Raw genomic sequence first — 20,690 nt, 5'->3', positions numbered from 1 at the left:
GACTGCCATCCACAGGGCCCCCCGGGGGGGCCATGGGGAGGCTGCTAGTGCTGCTGGAGGCTGTTGCTGCAAGCTGTTGCTGCCAGGGCCCCCAGGACCCTCCAGGAGGCCACTGCTGCTGCTGCTGAGAAAGCCGAGTACTGAGCTCGTGTCTGCCAACGGCTCATGGGATCTTTCCAATTACCTAGCTCATGGACCTGCGTGTGAGGGGTCTGGTGACCCAGCCAGGCATGTGAGAGGTCTGGTGACCCAGTCTGTATATTGGGTTTGAAGGGTTTGTGGTCCCTAACCCGGCAATACATGGGGTGAGGGGTATTTGGAAATTCTCTGTATTATCTTTGTGAGTTTTCTGTAAATCTAAAATTATTCGGGAAAAAAGTTTATTTTAAAAATATCACTAGGTATGGATTAATATAAACCCTAGATGAGATAAAAAGAAAAGGTCTGTTCTAGAAATATTTGGGGATTCAGAATAAATATTAGGGAGAGTTTATTTTGAGGATTGCATAAACTTCATGTTATTTATCATGGAGTGATGTTCATATATATTCTCCACCTGCTATGGCTCCTGTGTTTCTGGACCACACCTAGACATTTGCTCTGAGAAATTCTCTTTGTTTCTATGAACGCTTTTCCTTTGACCAAATTTAGAAGTCATGTCTACATTGGAAGCTGAGAAACAGGACTTTGAGTATTTGGACTGCAGGTAAAAAAAAGAAGTAACAGAATTGGGAAAGTGCTAACAACAACAAAAAAGTAAAATTAGGTCTCAGTCTTGAACCTTTAAGGACTCTGAAAGATCAACAAACTAAGGATCAAGAAAATCACCTTGTTCGCCTCACAAATTAAAAAAACTTTCACTGGGGAATGAGGAACACAAACACATTGAATTTGTACTCAAATTCCATTGCTCATTGACCCTCACTTCTAGACTCAAATACAGATTCCAGAGGCCCCAGAGCTCTCTGTCAAGGGCATGACAATTCATTTTTAGGGACAGACCCTCAAGCACAGGGTAGTGCAGCCTCACCCAGAGAAAACAGGTCCTGTGTGTCTCCCACATCACACATCTGTACAGGTTCCTCTGAACAAAAATCAGAATGCCCAGGTCTGAGTGAAGTCCAAGCCCTGTAAAAGAGGGCACATGCCTGTATGCCAGGGATCATTTCCTGCCAGTGTTCATGAAAGAAGAACCACTTTGACAGACGGAGGAAGAAAAGCTAAATGGCTTGGGAACTGTCATTAGAATTTTAGAAGTTCAAAAGATCTAGTAAAGTTATACAGGAACCTACTAAGGTTTTGGATGTAAACCTGTTTTTACAATCCAAGACAGACAATTTATGAGTGTAAATTGTGTCCTTTTTGTTCTTTTTTTTTAAAAAAGATGACCAGTAAGGGGATCTTAACCCTTGACTTGGTGTTGTCAGCACCACGCTCACCCAGTGAGCTAACTGGACATCCTTATATGGGATCCGAACCCGCAGCCTTGGTGTTATCAGCACCGCACTCTCCCGAGTGAGCCACGGGCCAGCCCTCTTTTTTGTTCTTTCTAAACTAACTGCCCGTTTTGATTTCTGAGCTAAATACAGAATAGAACATCCACTCGGAAATGCCCTCCAAATTCCTGAGAGATATCCCAGGAGACTGAGAGTCACTGTTGTGAAACCTTCTGACATTTAGGCCAAAGACTCCAGAGGGAGTGACAGGGCCTAGACCAGGAGCCCTTCAACCGAACCCGACGCAAGGATGACACAGACACCAGAGGAAAACTCTGGGTCGGGGACAGCAGGGCCTCACCTGCGCACAGAACCTCTGGAGGCGGCTCCTCAAGGCCATTTAAGACGACGGGATCTCGTGGGCTTCAGCCCTGGCTGACGAGCTGCCACTAGGCCCTGGGCGCCAACACCTGCGCGTGCGCACAGCACACTGCTGTGGACCCGCCCCTCGTCTGTGGACCCGCCCCTCGTCTGTGGACCCGCCCCTCGCCTGTGGACCCGCCCCTCGTGAGTGCGCGCACGCAGCACACTGCTGTGGACCCGCCCCTCGTCTGTGGACCCGCCCCTCGTGAGTGCGCGCACGCAGCACACTGCTGTGGACGCGCCCCTCGTCTGTGGACGCGCCCCTCGTCTGTGGACCCGCCCCTCGTCTGTGGACCCGCCCCTCGTGAGTGCGTGCACGCAGCACACTGCTGTGGACCCGCCCCTCGTGAGTGCGCGCACGCAGCACACTGCTGTGGACGCGCCCCTCGTCTGTGGACGCGCCCCTCGTGAGTTCAGACTCTGCCCGCAGGAGTCATTTCCCACTAGGCCTATGGTGCTGCAGGTTATTGCTCACTTTGCGGATCTCTGGTACAAGACTCATGATACCATTCCCCCCACGCCCCGCCAGGACCCAGATAAGGAGCAACGAATTGGTCCCTCTACCGATTTAGGACTCTGATCACCCACCGAGAATCTATTTTGACTTCCAGCCCACAGGAAGAAGCTGCAGAGCCCAGCCGTGCTTGGATCTGAATCTGGAGCACAACCACACCGCGCTGTCTTCCCTGGATCCTCGACTGAACCTACTCTGGCCCTTTCCCCCGCTTCCTTCCTACCCAAAGCTTCCGGAATGCACACACAGAAAGCGAGCATCCTCTCAGGCCTGAACCCCGCGCGTCCTGCCCAAGAGCAGCATGGGGGCTGGGACTGGCCGCCTGGAATCACTCCGCGCTGTATAAACGTATAAGATGCCCACAGGTCCTCGCTAAAGCTGCTCCTCCCAGATACCTCCCAGATTTCTGCCTCACATTTCGGACCTAACACAACTGTGCTCCCAGAGCTTAGCTGCCCCCTGAATCTACACCCTGGAGACTATCTCCTCTGCTTATCTGGGGTCTCTGAGGCCTAACAGAGAATCGTCAGTCCAGGTTCTCTCTAAAATAACCGTTTAGATATGGCATGTGCTTCTCGCACACTCCTCTCTGTCCCCACCCTCAGACCTTTCCTTCTCAGAACAGCTTAGAGAACAGTTTAGGGCAGCTCCTCCTCCTCCTGCCTGTTCGGGACTGGTGCTCACAATTTCCAGATATCCACATGCGGATAAAGGAAAGCAAATGACTTAACATCTAGAAAGTGATTTTGTTGTTATAACCTGTGCTTTGAGAATTCCTCGCAGCACCAAGTCTTCCACTCTTGAGGGTCCATTGGTTGCTTGACATGTTAAAAACAAACTAAATGCATGAACGCAAAAGAACAAACCATCAGAAAATGCCTCAGAACCACTAATCCGCCATTCTTTTTTGCCTCCCTCTCCCACCTATATATAGCTACCATCGCACATAAGATCAGTTTTTATGATCAGTTACAGGGAAACAGAAGAGACAGAGAGAATCTCTACTGCCACAAAGGCAAAGCCCACCACCTAAGTGCTCCTGGGAAAAGCTGGACGTATAAAGGAAGATGGGAAAGATGGGTATATAATACCCAACTCCCAGGGCATTGCAAGGATTAACTCAAAATTTATGTGAGGTTCTCAGCCAACAGTTCTCCTGACACAGTGCACCTTCACTTAGATGCAAACACATAGTAGATGCTCAACAATCATTACTTTAATGAATAAATGCTTGTTTTTGTAGGAGCAAATACAAACTAAAATAAGAAAGAAAAAAAAAAGGTTTAATTTTCTCTGTTGGATAAAAAGAGGAGCAACTTCTCCCCTTGCCTTTTCTTAGAGCATTTACTTTAGAAAACTTGTAAATTCTTTCTCTGTGTGTTTGAAATGTATATAAAGCTTTTTAAAAGTTAAATTAAGACTGGCAAATTTTTGCAGCCCAAGAATGTTTCCTCGAGGACCTGGGAGTCATCTTTTTGAAATGTAGATTAATCATCAAGGAAGATAGCACTCATATCTCCCACTCAACAGGTGACTTGCTCCAAGTTGCAAACTACCTCCAGCCATAAAGATATGAGAAGTTTGTTTTTACATTAGTTAAAGACAATTAGCTAACAGATGGTCGCCCCCAATTACTAGGTAATGTTAGGATAAACCGTGTGTGACAAATGGTGCTGTCAAGTCCTCTAGCTTGAAGACTAGTTATTGCTTATCTTGGGAACATGCATGTAATGGATTGTATCTGCTTGGCTACGTAAAAAGGTGAGATTTCTTTCTATCTTCGCAGTCTTCTAGTGGACTGCCCATCACATTTGAATTTGGTTATTCAAAACCAGAACTGTTTTATTACTTTTGTATAGTGGATTTTTGAGTTGGAGGACGATTTCGTTTTTAATTTTATCCGCCAACACCACCTGCTGGCAAAAAGAGCTTTGACTTAAACCTTTTTAACTTGCAAAGGGGAAAACATCTCAGCTTCCAATATGTGGCGCTCTCAACCCTAATCTCTTACCTTAAATTCTTTGAAACATTAACTTAAAACTGCAAGGAAGCAACTCTGCTCCACAGGACACCAAAGAGATTCAGAGGAATACAAAAGCACAGAAATCAGCCACTGTTGGCAGGACAGCCAGACTTGGAAACATTCAGGGGTGGGGCGGAGTGGAGTCCTAGATGACCGGTTCGTCTAGGTGCCGCCCCCACGTGGATTTCGTCCCCACCGCCACACTCTTCCCAACCAATCTCAGCCACTCTCCACAACCCCCACCTTTCGCCGGCCCTGCCTTAAGTAGCGTCTGCACGCACTGCGCACGCGCAGGCTCCCGTAGACCCGGAAGCAGATCGAGAGGAACCAGCGGATCCAGCGGACCGAAGGGTAGAGTCTCGTGAGTCTCCGTTTTTCTGGTTCACACCTGCGGTTTGCGGGTCCCCAGGTACCTGGTCTACCACATTCTGGTTTCGGGGGTCGCCTGGTACATTAAAACTCTTTCACCTGCTCGTCCGGCCCACGGTGAGTCTCGGCGTTTCAGTTAGAGGTTCCGAGCCTTGGTCTCTGCGGGTCCAGGAGTCTTGGCCTATTTCGGGTTACAGTCGTTCTGAGGCGAGTCCTCGCCCCGCGCCTTACTGCCCTAGGTCAGTGTAGACACCGCCTGCTGCGTGGCTTTTCTGCTTAAAACCCTTCAGTGACTTCAGCGGGCTCCATTCCCTCCTTCTTTTAACCGCAGGGTGTAAATCCTCACTAGAGAAGTGGATTCACGTCCTCCCTCCTCGCCCCTCCAGCCTCGCCCTTCTCGGGCCCCTCCAAGGCAGAGATAGCGGTACAGCCTCTGGACGCCGCATGTTCTCCCTGGCCCTGGGATTCTGTAGACCCCACCCTTGTCCTGACACCCCTTCTACGTGTCGTCTGGAGTTGAGCCCCGCTGCTCCCTAGTCCTCCACTTGGCACTCACTGCCTCCTGACCCACGCTCCGGGGAAGGTGACCTGTGCACCCTTCGGTAACGCTCCCTGTTCCTTCTGCACAAATAGCATCTCACTGGCTGTGCTTGCTCTGGTCTTTTTACATTCCCGATGCCCCACTGGGAAGCGCTTCTTCTGGGCAAGAGACGTCTTTATTTTATACCTGTGAATGTGCAGGGGCAGGGCGGGGGTGAGAGGGCAGAGATACAGATAGGGTGAACCAGAAAAACTGAGAGAGACAGGAAGGGTGAAATGGGGGGTAGAGCAGGTGGGCTGGAAAAGACACTAAGAGTGAAAGAGAACCAGAGAAAAAACAAAGAAAGGAAAATAGAGAAATCTAGATAAAAAGAGGGATCGTCAGAGCAATAGAAGTGGGGGCAACAAGGATGGGGGGGACCCATCAGACTGAGAGAGTGGGAATGGAAGATGAGTTGGAGCCATGGAAGACAGAGACGTGATGGGGTAGCAGGAGGGGACAAGGAGAGCAGAGGCAGAAAGAGACCAGGGAGGAACTTAACCAGGGGAGGAGACCAGAGTTGGAAGAAGGGGGGGAGTGTAACAGGGGGAACTTAGATGGGGGAGAAAGAGGCAAAACTATATGGAGTTAAACAATGAGAAGGTTTGTGGAGTAAGAAGGAACGGGGTGAAACAGGTTGCAACAAAGAGGGGCAAAACACGTGTAGGGAGAGATATGAAGGGGCAGAAAGGCAAGAAAAAGAAAAAAAGAGGGCCGGTCCCGTGGCGCACTCGGGAGAGAGCGGCTTTCCCTCTGCGGGTTCGGATCCTATGTAGGGATGGCCGGTGCACTCACTGGCTGAGCGCGGTGTGGGCGACACCAAGCCAAGGGTTGCGATCCCCTTACCAGTCACAAAAAGACAAAAAAGAAAAAGAAAAAAGACAAAAAAAGAGAGAGAAAATATACAGAGAATGAGGAAAAGAGGGGAAAGGGAGGGAACCAGGCTCAGTGAGTGTTGAGTTGAATGGATATTGAGGATTAGTTTGTAAAGTACTATTTTTTTTGGCTCTGTGATCTTACTAATTGAAAATTTGTTGAATTGTTTAAATTAGACATAAAAGAATGAGAATTGCAAGACCAGCTGTATGAAGCCTATACATTTTCTAGTTATTTGCATCAGGAGATAACTTCTATTTTCAACCTCTTCCATTCAGCCAGAGGAGAGACTCTTAGCTCAGTCCATCCAAGGTTGCCTCTTGCCTTTCCCTGTGCTGGGAGAGGGAAAGTGAAGTAGAGGAAGAAATGAGACTCTGTCACCACACAGTCCTTTTTATTTTTATTTATTTATTTGTTTTTATTATTCACATAATGTCTTTCTAAAGGAACAATAACAGTATTGTGATTTTTCTCCCTCCAGTGGATAATTTCTTTTTTCTATTTCCCTTACCCTTAATTCACTGTTTTTTCCAAGTCTATCGAGATACATTTTATTTTATTTTATTTCTGCTTTTCTGTAAATAATCATTAACTACTACAGAAATAACCTTGGTGGCATCTCGTAATCAGCTCATGTCATTCTTTTCTAAATTTGATGTATCCTCAAATTTGATTTAACTTTAATCTCAGAATACATTGGGTTTTCTTAAATTTTTCAGATTATTTTTTTTTCTTAAATTGATTGTGCTATTTCAGATTATGAGGTTAGAAGGCTTTGACTATCATATATTGGAGCTATTCTTTGATTTCTAATAAATTATTTCGCAGTCTTTCCCTGTGTATGTTGATGATCCTTTAACAGTCAAAACCTAGATTGACCAGTTAGTTTAATATTCAACAGCTTCTTTTCCTTGCTTATGTGGTCTGTTAAATTAATGAGTTATGAGCTAAAGTCTCCAACTAAGTAGATTGTCCCCTGTAAGTCCCCTTTGTCTTTTCTCTGCAAATGTGGTTGTGGCACAAGAAGGAGTATGTTGATTCTAAGCATTAAACAGCATATTTTTGTTTTTTTTCCCCCATGTTTTATTTGTTTATTTATTTTATTTTGTCAATATACAATGTGGTTGATTATTGTGGCCCATTACTGAAACCTCCCTCCCTCCTCTCTCTTCCCCCTCCCTCCCAACAACCTCATATCTGTTTTGTCATATCAACCTCAAGGAATTGTAATTGCTGTGTCTACTCCCCCCCCGCCCCCCCAGTTTATTTGTGTATTTATTTATTTATTTTTAGCTACCACAAATAAGTGAGAACATGTGATATTTTAAACAGCATATTTTTGACGCTCAGGATTGTCTTCTCAAGAGTGATCTTGCCTGAGCAAGGAGCCTGGAAGAGGAAAGAAAGAGGAGTCAGGAATGGCTCTTTCCCAGGTAAAAGTCATACTCTCTGTTGATTGCTCTATGTTCTCTTCCTTCCTGAAATGCCATTTTTTGGACTTGCTAATCTTTTCTGACCCTGAAGTGTCCTGCCTGACATGTTTGTTCACACTGACCCATGCTTTCCCTCAGTTTCTCTCATCTTCAGTTAGGTTCCATTGCAGTGTGACCCAGTGACGTGGAACTTGTGAAGAGGCTATATGGGGCCTCTTCACTCCCAGACATAGATTGGAGACAGGGTGTGGGATGTGTGGTGTGAGTACTGTTTGGCAGCAGGGATTTTTTAGGGTTCAACCCTGGGAGCACTGCCAGCTCTGTGTAGACTAGAATTAGAGAAACTACAAATGAAAGTTACCTATTAATGTGCATAATTACCTGGTAAATTCTGAAAAAGAAGAGTGATAAACCTGTGCTGCCGGTTTTATAATGCATTCATAGCTAAATAAGTGAATCATGTATTTCTAGTTCCAAAATATTAATGATTTAGAATAATTTATAAAGTTCGGAGACAGACATTGGTGATAGAGAATGTTTTATTCCATAATTGGTTTTCAAATATGGAGTCAACCTAAATGTCTAACAATTGGAGTTTCTTTAAAATCATTCGTGGCATAGAGACCATGGTGCTGCTGCAGGAACTCTTGTGCCACAGGTGTTTTAGTCCACTATGGTTATAATTTAGCTAAGGTGTTAGAGCACAGAACTTGGTCATCAGAGAGGCTAGAGCCAAATTCTACTTCCATCATTGTTAGTAAATGTTATATTTATTTTATATTTTTATTTATTTTTTTATTTTTGGTGGTTGGGTGATATGGGGTTCTGAAACCTTGACCTTGGAGTTACAACATGGCACTCTAACCAACTGAGCTAACTGGCCGCCCCTGTTTATGTATTTATTTTTAATTTTTTTTTTGGTGTATTTCTTTTATTTTAAACATCGCATGATGTATATATTTGTTTTGTGGTAAAACTCCAAGCTACAATGTAGCTTAGGTACTAAGATGTAAGCATCCCTTTCTCTGTCATGTCCTCCACTCTCTCTCATGTCTCAATGGGGAACCACTGTTGTCAGTTCTGTGGCAACAGTCAGTGCAAATCCTTTAAAAGTGCATATCATTATGAGATTTTAGAAAAATATCTTCAGTGAATATTTGTTTTGGTATTTTATTCTGCAAATTTTAAAAATGTACATAGCATATGTCTAGGAGTTGTTTTCCTGGTAGTAAACAGATAGCTTGAGATTTTAGATCCTCATTGGAGCATTCTCTTAAGGAAGATATGAGTTTTTTACAATTTGTCACTGATATAAAGAATGCTGCTGTGGCTACTTTTGAGCATGCCAACTTCACTGCTGATATCTGAAGATTTCTCTGGGTTGGGCAACTTGAAGTGTGTTACGGGGTCAAGGATGGCTGTGTATTTCATATTTTGATAGATTCTGGCCTAATGTCTTCCTCTAAGATTACAAAGGTTCCCTCTCTCACCAACAGAATGTGAGATTTCCCCCTGATGTAGGCAAGATTTGGTACTATATTTTTTTTATATTTTAAAAATTTGGGGGGAAATAATCCTTTGTATTTCAATTTTCCAACTACTTGTAAATGAGTACATTTTATTATTTTGTGGAAATAAAAATGGATTTTCATACTTGGTTCAGTTTCCCTTTGATACATTTTTAGAAGTATTTTATATTCTGTAATTTAATTCTTTATGCACTCGTGTCTTCTTAGTTTATCACTTTTTTTTGCGGTGAAACATAAATCTTCTTTCCTTCATGTTCTCTGCTTTTTTATCTTGCTTTATAAGGCCTCACCTGGCAAGATTTCAAATTATCAGGTTTCATTTAATCTTAGGTTTTTTGTTTAAAATTGTGTTTAAATCTCTTTAATTTGGATTTATTGTGTTTATTTTGTAGCCAGTTTATTTCATTCATTTTAAAGTTTCAAATAGCGCGTGCGCACACACACACAGGTTCACATGTAGTTGGCAAGCCCCTTCATATTGTTTTTCTTTTCAAAATTACGTTGACTTTCCTTGACACAATGGGGACTTTTTAAATTTGAAATTCCATATTTTTTTTGCATTTGAATTGCTCTGAATTTCGAAATCACTGAGGTCTTTATGTCATCATTGTCTTCCAATAAGAATTGGGTTTGTTAGTCTTTGATCAAGTCTTTGTTATGCCCTTCAGTAAGCTTTATAATTTCTTCATATAGGTCTGGAAATGTCTTCTAAGTAGGTGTTACAATAAAATTGCTAACGTGAATTTGCTTTTTCGTCTTCTGGTCCTAGCCTGGGCATCCTGTATAGTGGTAATGGCAGGAACCTGGCTGGCCCCCTTGTCTCAGTCTTACCCGTAGTGGCAGTGCTCCCAGTGCTTACTGCTGATCGTGATGTTTGGTGAAATTGTCTTGCTTAATAACAGTTCTTTTAATGTCGTGTTTGGCATGATTTTAAATTATTCAATATTTCTTTGAGAATCTACTGCTGTGGTAAATTTTTCTTGCATTTTTTTAATCTGATAAATTAATGTATATGCTAATAATATTATAATATTAGTAAATTTCCTCATCTTGAATCATTGTTTTATTAGTGGAATAAAGTCCATTTGGCTTTTGTTAATGGCCAGATATCTAACCTTAAATGGAAAAATTTGTATTTTTTGCATTTATGTGGACTTTGTTATGCCTGAAGACACCGCTCATGCTCCAGCTCATCTAGGTATTAAGTATCACTTGCTGTATAGAATGTTATGTGTAGCACTTCTTTGTAAATGATGCTGTGTTGGGTATTTTTCATTTGTATACTTCCTTTCACGTCCACAAAAATGTGAAACCCACAGTGATTTAGTGGATTTCATATCTTTTGATGGAAAGTGTCATAAAACAAAATTAGGGATATACAAGTTGCTCAAAATTATTTTTGCTCAAAATGATCTGTCAGAACACTCACTTCAGTTGAATTTATTCTTTGTACCTCTTTCCTGCTCACATTTTGTGTGAAGATAAGAACTCTCCTTGTGTCTGCTGGGTGAAATGTGTTTTTTATTTCAGGGTTTGTTGACATTCAGGGATGTGACCATAGAATTCTCTCAGGAGGAGTGGGAATGCCTGGACCCTGCCCAGAGAACTTTATACAGGGACGTGATGTTGGAGAACTACAGGAACCTGGTCTCCGTGGGTGAGGATAACTTCCCTCCAGAAATCAGGATCTGTCCTAGTGAGTCTTTTGGGAGCCCCTGCCTTGCTTGACTGAGATTGAAGCTGCATTGACTCTGAAAGAAAAGCTGTACAATGCAACATCTTGAATTTAACCTTCCCATTTCTCCAGGTGGTCTGCTTACTTCATGCTAGATTGGTATAGGTTCCGGAAGTTGAGTAAGCACAAAACCTTATGGCAAACTTAAAAATATCCAATTCTGGATCTGGTTTTATTTCAGTATACTTGATTTAGTAATTCTTGGAAGACAGCTGGATATCTTTACATTTAAGATATTCCTTAAGCACACAGAAGGAAATAGTGGATGAATTTGTGAAGTATTTTTCTAGACCCATCTGTAATGTCCTCCCTTCTCAGCTGAACAAAGGGCTGGAATTGTATTGTGGAAAAGCCACAGCACGTCATGTTCCTTTCTTCTTATAAGCAGGAATTTCTTTCTGACCTGAATATTATCTCCATTTTGGAGCAAGGGAAGGAGCCCTGGACTGTGAAGAGCAACGTATAAATAAAGAAAAAACCAAATATGTGGGAATAGATAAAAGGTGTGAAAATAGGTAGAAACTCAGATGGGAAGACAGGAAGCTGTACCATGAAATAGCATCGGGAAACTCCCCAAATGTGAGAGATCTATAGGAAAACAAAAGTTTATTTCTTCTGAGCTCTCAAAGGAGATTTTTCCTTCCACTTACTCTCTTGTACAGACGTGTAAAATTCACCCTCACAGTTTCCAGTGGTGCTGCAGCTCATGCAAAGACCAAAGCAAAGTCTTTCTCTTGTCTTACGGCACTCTATTATCTCCCCTTTGTGACCTTTTTGGTACCTTGATCTTGAAGGCACTGAGAGGGCTATTTATAATGTGTCCTCTTTCTTCCTTGGTCTCTTGTATATACTCAGTTCTCAGTCCACACAGATCAGAGTTGAGGGCTCCTCAGTGCTGGCTCCAGGCCATCGCCAGCGAAACATTGCCATTTCATGTACTTGGGAGACCTTCTCATGGGATGGGAAAACATTGGCATCTAGGGCCCCAGGAAAGCACATGGGGCTGTCTCAGTCCTTCTACATCTTCAGGCCTCAACCATTTCTTTAGTTCTACTTTTGCTTCATGTCAGGAGTATATGTAACAGGAGAGTGAGGTGGATCCTTCAAGGTTTTTACTCACCAGTGCTATAAAGACAGTGGTGAGAGAGGTCTGCTTTTTGATCTCCAGTTCTTCATGGGGGCCATATCTCCATGTTTCAGGCACTCAGCCTGGGGTTTATGGTCAGAGCACACAGCTTCTTTTAAAGATCCTCACATTATCTGACTTCTTTCGTTCACTTTCACATCTTATAATTTTCTCCCTCTGGCTATCGCACATTGTAGAAAATCCTTGGCTCTTCCTGATTTTACATTCCTCTAAGTTTGAGTGATTTTTGTCTCTAAAACTTGCTTTTTAAATACACATTCGTAGAATCTGAAATTTCATCCTCTTTTTGTGCTGGACAACTTCTGGAGGGAGTAACAAAATTCTTGAAGGAGAACTCTTTGATTAATTTGTTACAGTATCATCCTGCTGCTTGCATAAGTGCCCCTTGAAGCCAGATGGTGGTCAGCATGTCCCCAACTGCTAAGATATAAAGTCCGGCAAAAGCCTGACTGATAAGTGGTTCCAATTGTCTTTGTGGTTTATGTGGCATGTTACAAAATTGTCTATCAAAGGCATTGTGACAGTGTTGATCAAACATACTTATGATTACCCTCTTTGAGCCAGGAATCACAGGTGTGGGAATTTATCAAAGGGAAAACGTTCTCAAAGTTTACAACCTCATATCTCTGATGCTGTTGGCCAAAATATTATTCATACTACACTGTTCATTCCATGTGTATGCCAGTGTTTATTGTCCTTCAGCAAATAAGATTTGATGCAGCTTATTGAGGGAGATTTTGAAATTGAATAATGAGTAAGCTTTTAAACTCGACCATAATTTTTTAGATCACTGCTACTGTCATCTTGCATATTTCCATCTATTGTAAATAACTTGTTTTTTATTTATTCATGTATTAGTTGCACTGTCTTAACAGTTTGCTTTGATGTACAAGGTTTTGATGAAGTCTAATTTATCTGTTTTTTCTTTTTGTTGTTTGTGCAGTAAATGTCATATCTAAGGGTTCATTGACAATTTAAGGTCATAAGGATTTATCTCCATGTTTTCTTTTAAGAATTTTATCATTTTAGGCCTTTTTCCATTTAGATCTTTGGTTCATTTTGATTTACTTTTTGGATATGATGTAAGGTAAGCATCCAACTTCATTTTGCTTGTGGCTATGCAATTGTTCCAGTATCATTTGTAGGAGAGACTTGGTACTCTTGTTGAAAATAAGTTGACATATAAGTGTATGGGTTTATTTCAGTATTGTCAGTTCTACTCCATTAGTCTACCTGTCTGTGCTTATGTCAGAAACACATGGTTTTGATTACTGTAGTTTTGTAAGTTCTGAAATAGGAAGTGTGCATTTTCAAGTTTTTTTTTTTTTTTTTTTTCCTAAGAGTATTTTGGATTTTCAGGATCTCTTGCATATCCATCTGAATTTTACAATACACTTTTCCATTTCTACCAAAATGGCCATTGGGATTTTGATGGGGATTGAATTGAATCTGTGTTTTAGGAGTAATGGAAAAATATTAGTTGATTATTGCCTAAGTCTGGCCAAGGCTGACCAAGATAGATAAGAAGCCACCTTGTAGAACCCTCTTTTAACCCTAGCTTTGTGCCAAACTGCTCAACTGCCCTTGCCTCCAGAGTTGTTTGAAGTACCCAATAGAAAGGAACCTTGCAAAATTAGAACACCCCACTCCAAATGATCCTTTAAATAGGAAGTCCTCCCCCACGTGCATATAGTTGCTGTTGCTATGTAAGAACTGAAATGGAGGACTGCTGTCTGACCCTCTCTGGTCACCCTGCCTAACTTGAGGATCTGCAAGTAATAAAAACTCTTAAACTCTCAAATTGTGGTTGTGTCATTGAAGTCATGCCTGTAATCTGTCCCCTGACAGTACAGCCACCCTGGAGGGACTCGTGCAGGTAAATCCACTGCTGGTGCTTTTTGTTTCTTTGTTTGAAGTCATAACAACGTTTATTCATCTATATATGCTCTAGATATAAGAAGAATAAAATATATTCAGATTTTAGCTCATTTAAACATGCATTTGATTCTTTTTTAAAAAAAAAATCTTATTTTATTTTGTCAATAAAGAATGTGGTTGATTATTGTGGCCCATGACTGAAACCTCCCTCCCTCCTCTTTCTCCTCCCTCCCTCCCAACAGCCTCATATCTGTTTGCTTGCCATAACAACTTCAAGGAATTGTAATTTTTGTGTCTTCTTCCCTCCCCTCCCCATGTATTTGTGTATTTATTTATTTATTTATTTTTAGCTCCCACAAATAAGTGAGAACATGTGATATTTCTCTTTCTCTGCCTGACTTGTTTCACTTAATGTAATTCTCTCTAGGTCCATCCATGTTGTTGCAAATGGCAGTATTTCATTCTTTTTTTATAGCTGAGTAGTATTCCATTGTGTAGATATACCACATTTTCCATATCCACTCATCCGATGATGGACATTTGGGCTGGTTCCAACTGTTAGCTGTTGTAAATAGGGCTTCAGTTAACATTGGAGAACAGGTATAGCTTTGACTTGATGATTTCCATTCCTCTGGGTATATTCCCAGCAGTGGGATAGCTGGGTCATATGGCAGGACTATCTGCAAATTTAGAGGAACCTCCATACCATTTTCCATAGAGGCTGCACCATTTTGCAGTCCCACCAACAGTGTATGAGAGTTCCCTTTTCTCCGCAACCTTGCCAGCATTTATCGTTCAGTCTTTTGGATATTAGCCATCCTAACTAGGGTGAGATGGTATCTCAGTGTGGTTTTGATTTGCACTTCCCAAATGCTGAGTGATGTTGAGCATTTTTCCAAGTGTCTGTTGGCCATTTATATATCTTCCTTGGAGAAATGCCTATTTAACTCTTTTGCCCATTTTTTAATTGGGTTGCTTGTTTTTTTCTTGTAAATTTGTTTGAGTTCCTTGTATATTCTGGATATTAATCCTTTGTCAGATGTATATTTTGCAAATATTTTCTCCCACTCTGTTGGTTGTCTTTTAACTCTGTTAATTGTTTCTTTTGCTGTACAGAAGCCCTTTAGTTTGACATAATCCCATTTGTTTATTTTTCCTTTCGTTGCCCGTGCTTTTGGGGTCATATTCATGCAGTCTGTGTCCAGTCCTACTTCCTGAAGTGTTTCTCCTAGGTTTTCTTTAAGAAGTTTTATTGTTTCAGGGCGTATATTTAATTCTTTAGTCTATTTTGAGTTGATTTTAGTATATGGTGAGAGGTATGGGTCTAGTTTCATTCTCCTGCATATGGATATCCAGTTATCCCAGCACCATTTACTGAAGAGACAGTCTCTTCCCCAGTGTATAAGCTTGGTGCCTTTGTCAAAGATCAGATAGCTGTAGGTGTGTGGATGGATTTCTGGATTCTCTATTCCATTGATCAGTGTGTCTGTTTTTATGCCAGTACCATGCTGTTTTGGTTACTATACCTTTGTAGTATAGTTTAAAATCAGGTAGTGTTATGCCTCCAGCTTTATTTTTTTGCTCAGAATTGCTTTGGCTATGCACAGTCTTTTGTTATTCCATATAAATGTCTGGATAGCTTTTCCATTTCTGAGAAAAATGACATTGGGATTTTGATGGGGATTGCATGGAACTTGTCTATCACTTTGGGTAGTATGGACATTTTCACAGTGTTGATTCTTTCAATCCAAGAGCATAGGATACCTTTCCATCTTGTTGTGTCCTTTAAATTCTCTCAGCAGTGGTTCCTAGTTATCATTATAGAGATTTTTCACATCCTTGGTTAACTCTATATCTTAGTTTTTTTTTTTCTGGTGGCTATTGTAAATGGGCAGGCTTTCTTGATTTCTCTTTCTGCATGTTCACTATTGGAGAAAAGAAATGCTACTGATTTTTGTGTGTTGATTTTGTATCCTGCTACTGTGCTGATATCATTTATCAATTCCAGCAGTTTTTTTGTAGAGGTTTTAGGCTGTTCGATATATAGGATCATGTCATCTACAAACAGGGACAGTTTGACTTCATCTTTTCCAATCTGGATGCCCTTTAGTTCCTTCTCTTCTCTGATTGCTCTGGCTAGTACTTCCAACACTATGTTGAATAGGAGTGGTGAGAGTGGGCATCCTTGTCTAGTTCCTGTTCTTAAAGGAAAAGCTTTTAGCTTTTCCCCATTCAGGATGATATTGGCAGTGGGTTTATCATGTATGGCTTTAATTATGTTGAGATACTTTCCATCTATACCTAACTTGTAGGGAGTCTTTATCATGAATGAGTGCTGAATTTTATCAAATGCTTTTTCAGCATCTATAGAAATGATCATATGGTCCTTGTGTTTGATTTTATTGATATAGTGTATCACATTTATTGATTTCCATATGTTGAACCAACCTTGCAGCCCTGGGATGAATCCCACTTGATTGTGGTGTATAATTTTGCATATGTGTTGCTGTATTCTGTTAGCTAGTTTTTAATTGAGGATTTTTACATCTGTATTCATCAAGGATATTGGCCTATAGTTTTCTTTTATAGTTGTATCTTTACCTGGTTTTGGTATCAGGATGATGTTTGCTTCATAGAATGAGTTTGGGAGATTTGCGTCTGTTTCAATCTTTTGGAATAGTTTGTAAAGAATCAGTGTCGGGGCTTTTCAACATGGCGGCGGCTGCGGCGGCTGGCGTGGAGTAGCTGAGGTGGAAAAGGTGGCCACTGGGCCTCAGGCAGCTGGGAAACTTGTGGACCTTCCTCTCGCCATCTCTTAAGGGAGGACTGCTGCTGCTGACCGGTCATGGGGGGTGACCGCCACTTTGCCCCCGGCAGGAGAGGCTGCCTCATTTACAGGCAACAGCTTTGAAGTGAGGAGCAGGAAAAGAACTGTTTCGTAGCTGCAAAAGCGAGTCTCGAAACAGGGAACACGGCGCCAGGGCTGCTGTGGATGCAGACAGGATCCCGGAGGCCGGGGCCACGCTGAAGGCAGCCAGCTGCCCTATTCAGGATTCGAGGGTTCAGGCCGGCATTAAAGAAGATTGCTGGGAGCGCCCGAGCCGCGCCGCGACTGAACAGCCCGAGGCGGCAGCGGCCGAGAACTGGGAAAGGCGGCAAACCAGAGACAGAGAGCGAGCACCCGACCTGGCACAGCACTGTGAGTGACCCATGGCACAGCTGTGTTCGGGGGGCGGATGCCCATGCGGCTCCCGCCTGCACCACCAGGCCACTCACCGCCCGGTGCTGCCTCCATTTTCCCAGGTGCGGGCAGCTCCGCCCTGCTCGGCCATCACTGAGCCCTCCCACTTGCTTGGCCTGGCGCCGGGCTTTCCAGAGCCTGCGGACGGGCCTCCGCTCCCACTCCCTCCACGGTTCTCTGGCAGGGCTGGTGGTGGGGGGCGTCCCGGGCCAGTGTCGGGAGGGCAAGGAAGTACGGGCGGGCCGACTGTCACTCCACCATACCCTGGACTCCGGCCCCAGGTAAACTCCCTGTTACTGGGAGGCAGATACCATCTCTGCGGCCACCAGTTTGGAAAAAAGCCTAATGAATTTCTGGTTGGGAATAGTGTGGTAGGAGAGTTCCCAGGTCCGCTTAAACCTGCCGGAGACCAGGCTGCAGGTGGGCGCTAGACTCGGTTTATACTGGGGGGATACAAAGGTGAACAAGACCCGAGAAAGATCTACATAGTGCTACAAAGGCACCCAGAGAGACCGGTCGTCTGTGCCCAGCAGAAACCTGGTAGACTTCCTGGGCGAGGCGGTGCCGAGCAGGGTCTTGAAGGCCCAGCTGATAGAAGAGAGGTGCAGAAGACATGCCCCAGCCCAGCACAGTGCGCACACAGTGGGGAGACGTGCGGCCAGGGAGGCAGAGACTCGACAGAAACCACACACCCGGTGGGGTTGCCACTGCACGATCTAACAGCCTGGGCCAGAGCACACGGAACACGGAGAAGTCCTGCACAGGAAGTGAAAGCTCAACAGAGATCACACACCCTGTGGTACGTGATCCACCAGCCCAGCAGAGTCCAAGCTGACCAGAAAGGTGGCTCCCCGGAGAAGCCCAAGACCCGAGGCAACCACACACACAAGGCACTAGAGGCCAACTGAGCAGTCACGGAGGGAGCCATACGAAACTGGCAACCACAGCAACATCCTAGGTAGTCATTAGTCTCAAACCGGTGGACTGTGGAACCCCCGGCCACAATGAATAAACACCAAAAAAAAGATATCAGAAATACAAAAAATCAAGAAAGTACACCACCAAAAGTTAATAAATCTCAAACTCTAGATCCTATAGAACAAGAAGCCCTTGAAATGACTGACAAGGAATTTCAAGTGATAATTCTAAGGAAATTGAATGAGATACGAGAAAACTCAGCTAGACATCATGATGAAATGAGGAAAAGTATACAGGATCTGAAAGAGGAAATAAACAAGGAAATCAATGTCCTGAAAAAAAAAAATGTAGCAGAACTTGCTGAACTGAAGAAGTTATTCAACGAAATAAAAAACACAACGGAGAGTTAAACCAGCAGGCTTGTCGAAGTTGAAGAGAGAACCTCTGAACTTGAAGGTGGGCTGTTTGAAATAACACAAGCAGACAAAAAGAAAGAAAAAAGAATCAAGGACATGGAAGAAAATCTGAGAGAGATATCAGACAACCTCAAGCGCTCAAATATCCGAGTCATGGGTATTCCAGAAGGGGAGGAAAATGGAGATTCCGTTGAAAACATATTCAACAAAATAGTGGCAGAAAACTTCCCAGGTATAGGAAAAATCACACATCTTCAGATCCAGGAAGCTCAACCATCTCCAAACGTATTCAACCCAAAAAGGCCTTCTCCAAGACATGTCATAGTCAAATTGGCAAAACTCAGAGACAAAGAGAGAATCTTAAAAGCTGCAAGAGAGAAGCGTCAAATCACCTATAAGGGAGCCCCAATCAGGTTAACATCATACTTTTCATCACAAACCCTAAAAGCTAGAAAGGAATGGGATGATATTTTCAAAATACTAAAAGACAAAGATTGCCAGCCAAGAATACTCTACCCTGCAAGGCTATCCTTCCGAAATGAGGCGCAAATAGTATATTTCTCAGACAAACAAAAACTGCGGGAGTTCACTACCACAAGACCACCCTTAAAAGAAATCCTCAAGGGAGTACTAGGTTTGGTTCCTGAAAAATAACTACCACTGCCATAAAAACCCAAGAAAAATCTAAACCCGCTAGTATAATAAAAATGGCATTCATGAAGAGAAAACAAGCTAACAAAAACACTATCTACAACCTAAGGAACCAACAAACACAGAAAACAAACAGTAAATCAGAAAGCAAGGAACGAAAGACACCCAAGACAACCCAGCAACCAATAAAATGCTAGGAATTAATCGACACCTTTCAATAACAACTCTTAATGTAAAAGGCTTAAATTCCCCAATTAAAAGACACAGACTGGCTGACTGGATCAAAAAGCAGGACCCAACTATATGCTGCCTACAAGAGACCCACCTCACCCATAAAGATTTACACAGACTAAGAGTGAAAGGATGGAAAAAGATTTACCATGCAAACAGAAAAGAAAAACGAGTTGGAGTGGCTATTCTTATATCTGACAAAATAGACTTTAAACTAAAAACCATAAAAAGACAATGAGGAACACTACGTAATGATAAAAGGACTGATCCATCAAGAAGACATAACAATCATAAATATGTACGCACCCAATGTTGCAGCAGCCAGATTTATAAAACAAACTCTATTAGACCGAAAGAAGGAAATAGACACTAATACCATAATAGCAGGGGACCTGAACACCCCACTGTCAATATTAGACAGATCATCTAGGCAAAGAATCAGTAGAGAAACACAAGATCTAAACAAGACTCTAGACCAATTGGAATTGGCAGATATCTACAGAACATTCCACCCAACAACCTGAGAATATTCATTTTTCTCATCAGCACATGGATCATTCTCCAGGATAGATCACATATTAGGTCACAAATCAAGTCTCAATAAATTCAAACAAATTGCAATTATCCCATGTATCTTCTCAGACCACAATGGATTAAAACTAGAAATTAATAACAAACGAACCTCTGGAAACTATACTAACACATGGAAATTAAACAGCATTCTACTTAATGACATATGGGTCCAAGAAGCAATCAAGCAGGAAATCAAAAAATTTATTGAAACTAATGAAAACAATGATACATCATACCAAAACCTGTGGGATACTGCAAAAGCAGTATTGAGGGGACTATTTATTGCATTAAACGCTCACTTCAGAAGAATAGAAAGATGGCAAGTGAACAACCTAACACTTCAACTTAAAGAACTAGAAAAACAAGAACAATCCAAACCTAAAGTTAGCAGACGGAAAGAAATCATTAAGATCAGAGCAGAAGTGAATGAAATTGAAAACGAAAAAACAATTCAAAAGATCAACGAATCAAAAAGTTGGTTTTTTGAAAAGATAAATAAAATTGACAAACCATTAGCATGGCTAACAAAAAAAAGAAGAGAGAAGACTCAACAAAAATTAGAAATGAAAAAGGCGATATTACTACTGATTCATCTGAAATACAAGGAATCATTCGAGAATACTATAAACAACTATACGCCAACAAATTTGAAAATCTGGAGGAAATGGATAAATTTCTGGACACACACAAGCTCCCAAATCTGAACCGTGAAGACGT

The 20,690-nt window shown here is 42.3% G+C and overlaps 1 protein-coding gene across 1 annotated transcript in view; it reads left to right on the top strand.

Moving 5' to 3' along the window:
* The first annotated feature begins 4,731 nt into the window (after positions 1-4,731).
* LOC134372928 (zinc finger protein 677-like) overlaps positions 4,732-20,690 on the top strand; it is a 40,564-nt gene continuing 24,605 nt past the window's right edge. Inside the window, 3 exon segments of the mRNA XM_063090265.1 lie at positions 4,732-4,882; positions 7,515-7,654; positions 10,714-10,879. Coding sequence (XP_062946335.1) covers positions 7,640-7,654; positions 10,714-10,879 — 181 coding nt within the window. The 5' untranslated portion in view covers positions 4,732-4,882; positions 7,515-7,639.

This window comes from Cynocephalus volans, chromosome 3, assembly GCF_027409185.1.
Source record: "Cynocephalus volans isolate mCynVol1 chromosome 3, mCynVol1.pri, whole genome shotgun sequence".
Lineage (NCBI taxonomy): Eukaryota > Metazoa > Chordata > Mammalia > Dermoptera > Cynocephalidae > Cynocephalus > Cynocephalus volans.
This window is presented reverse-complemented; position numbering and strand designations above follow the sequence as displayed.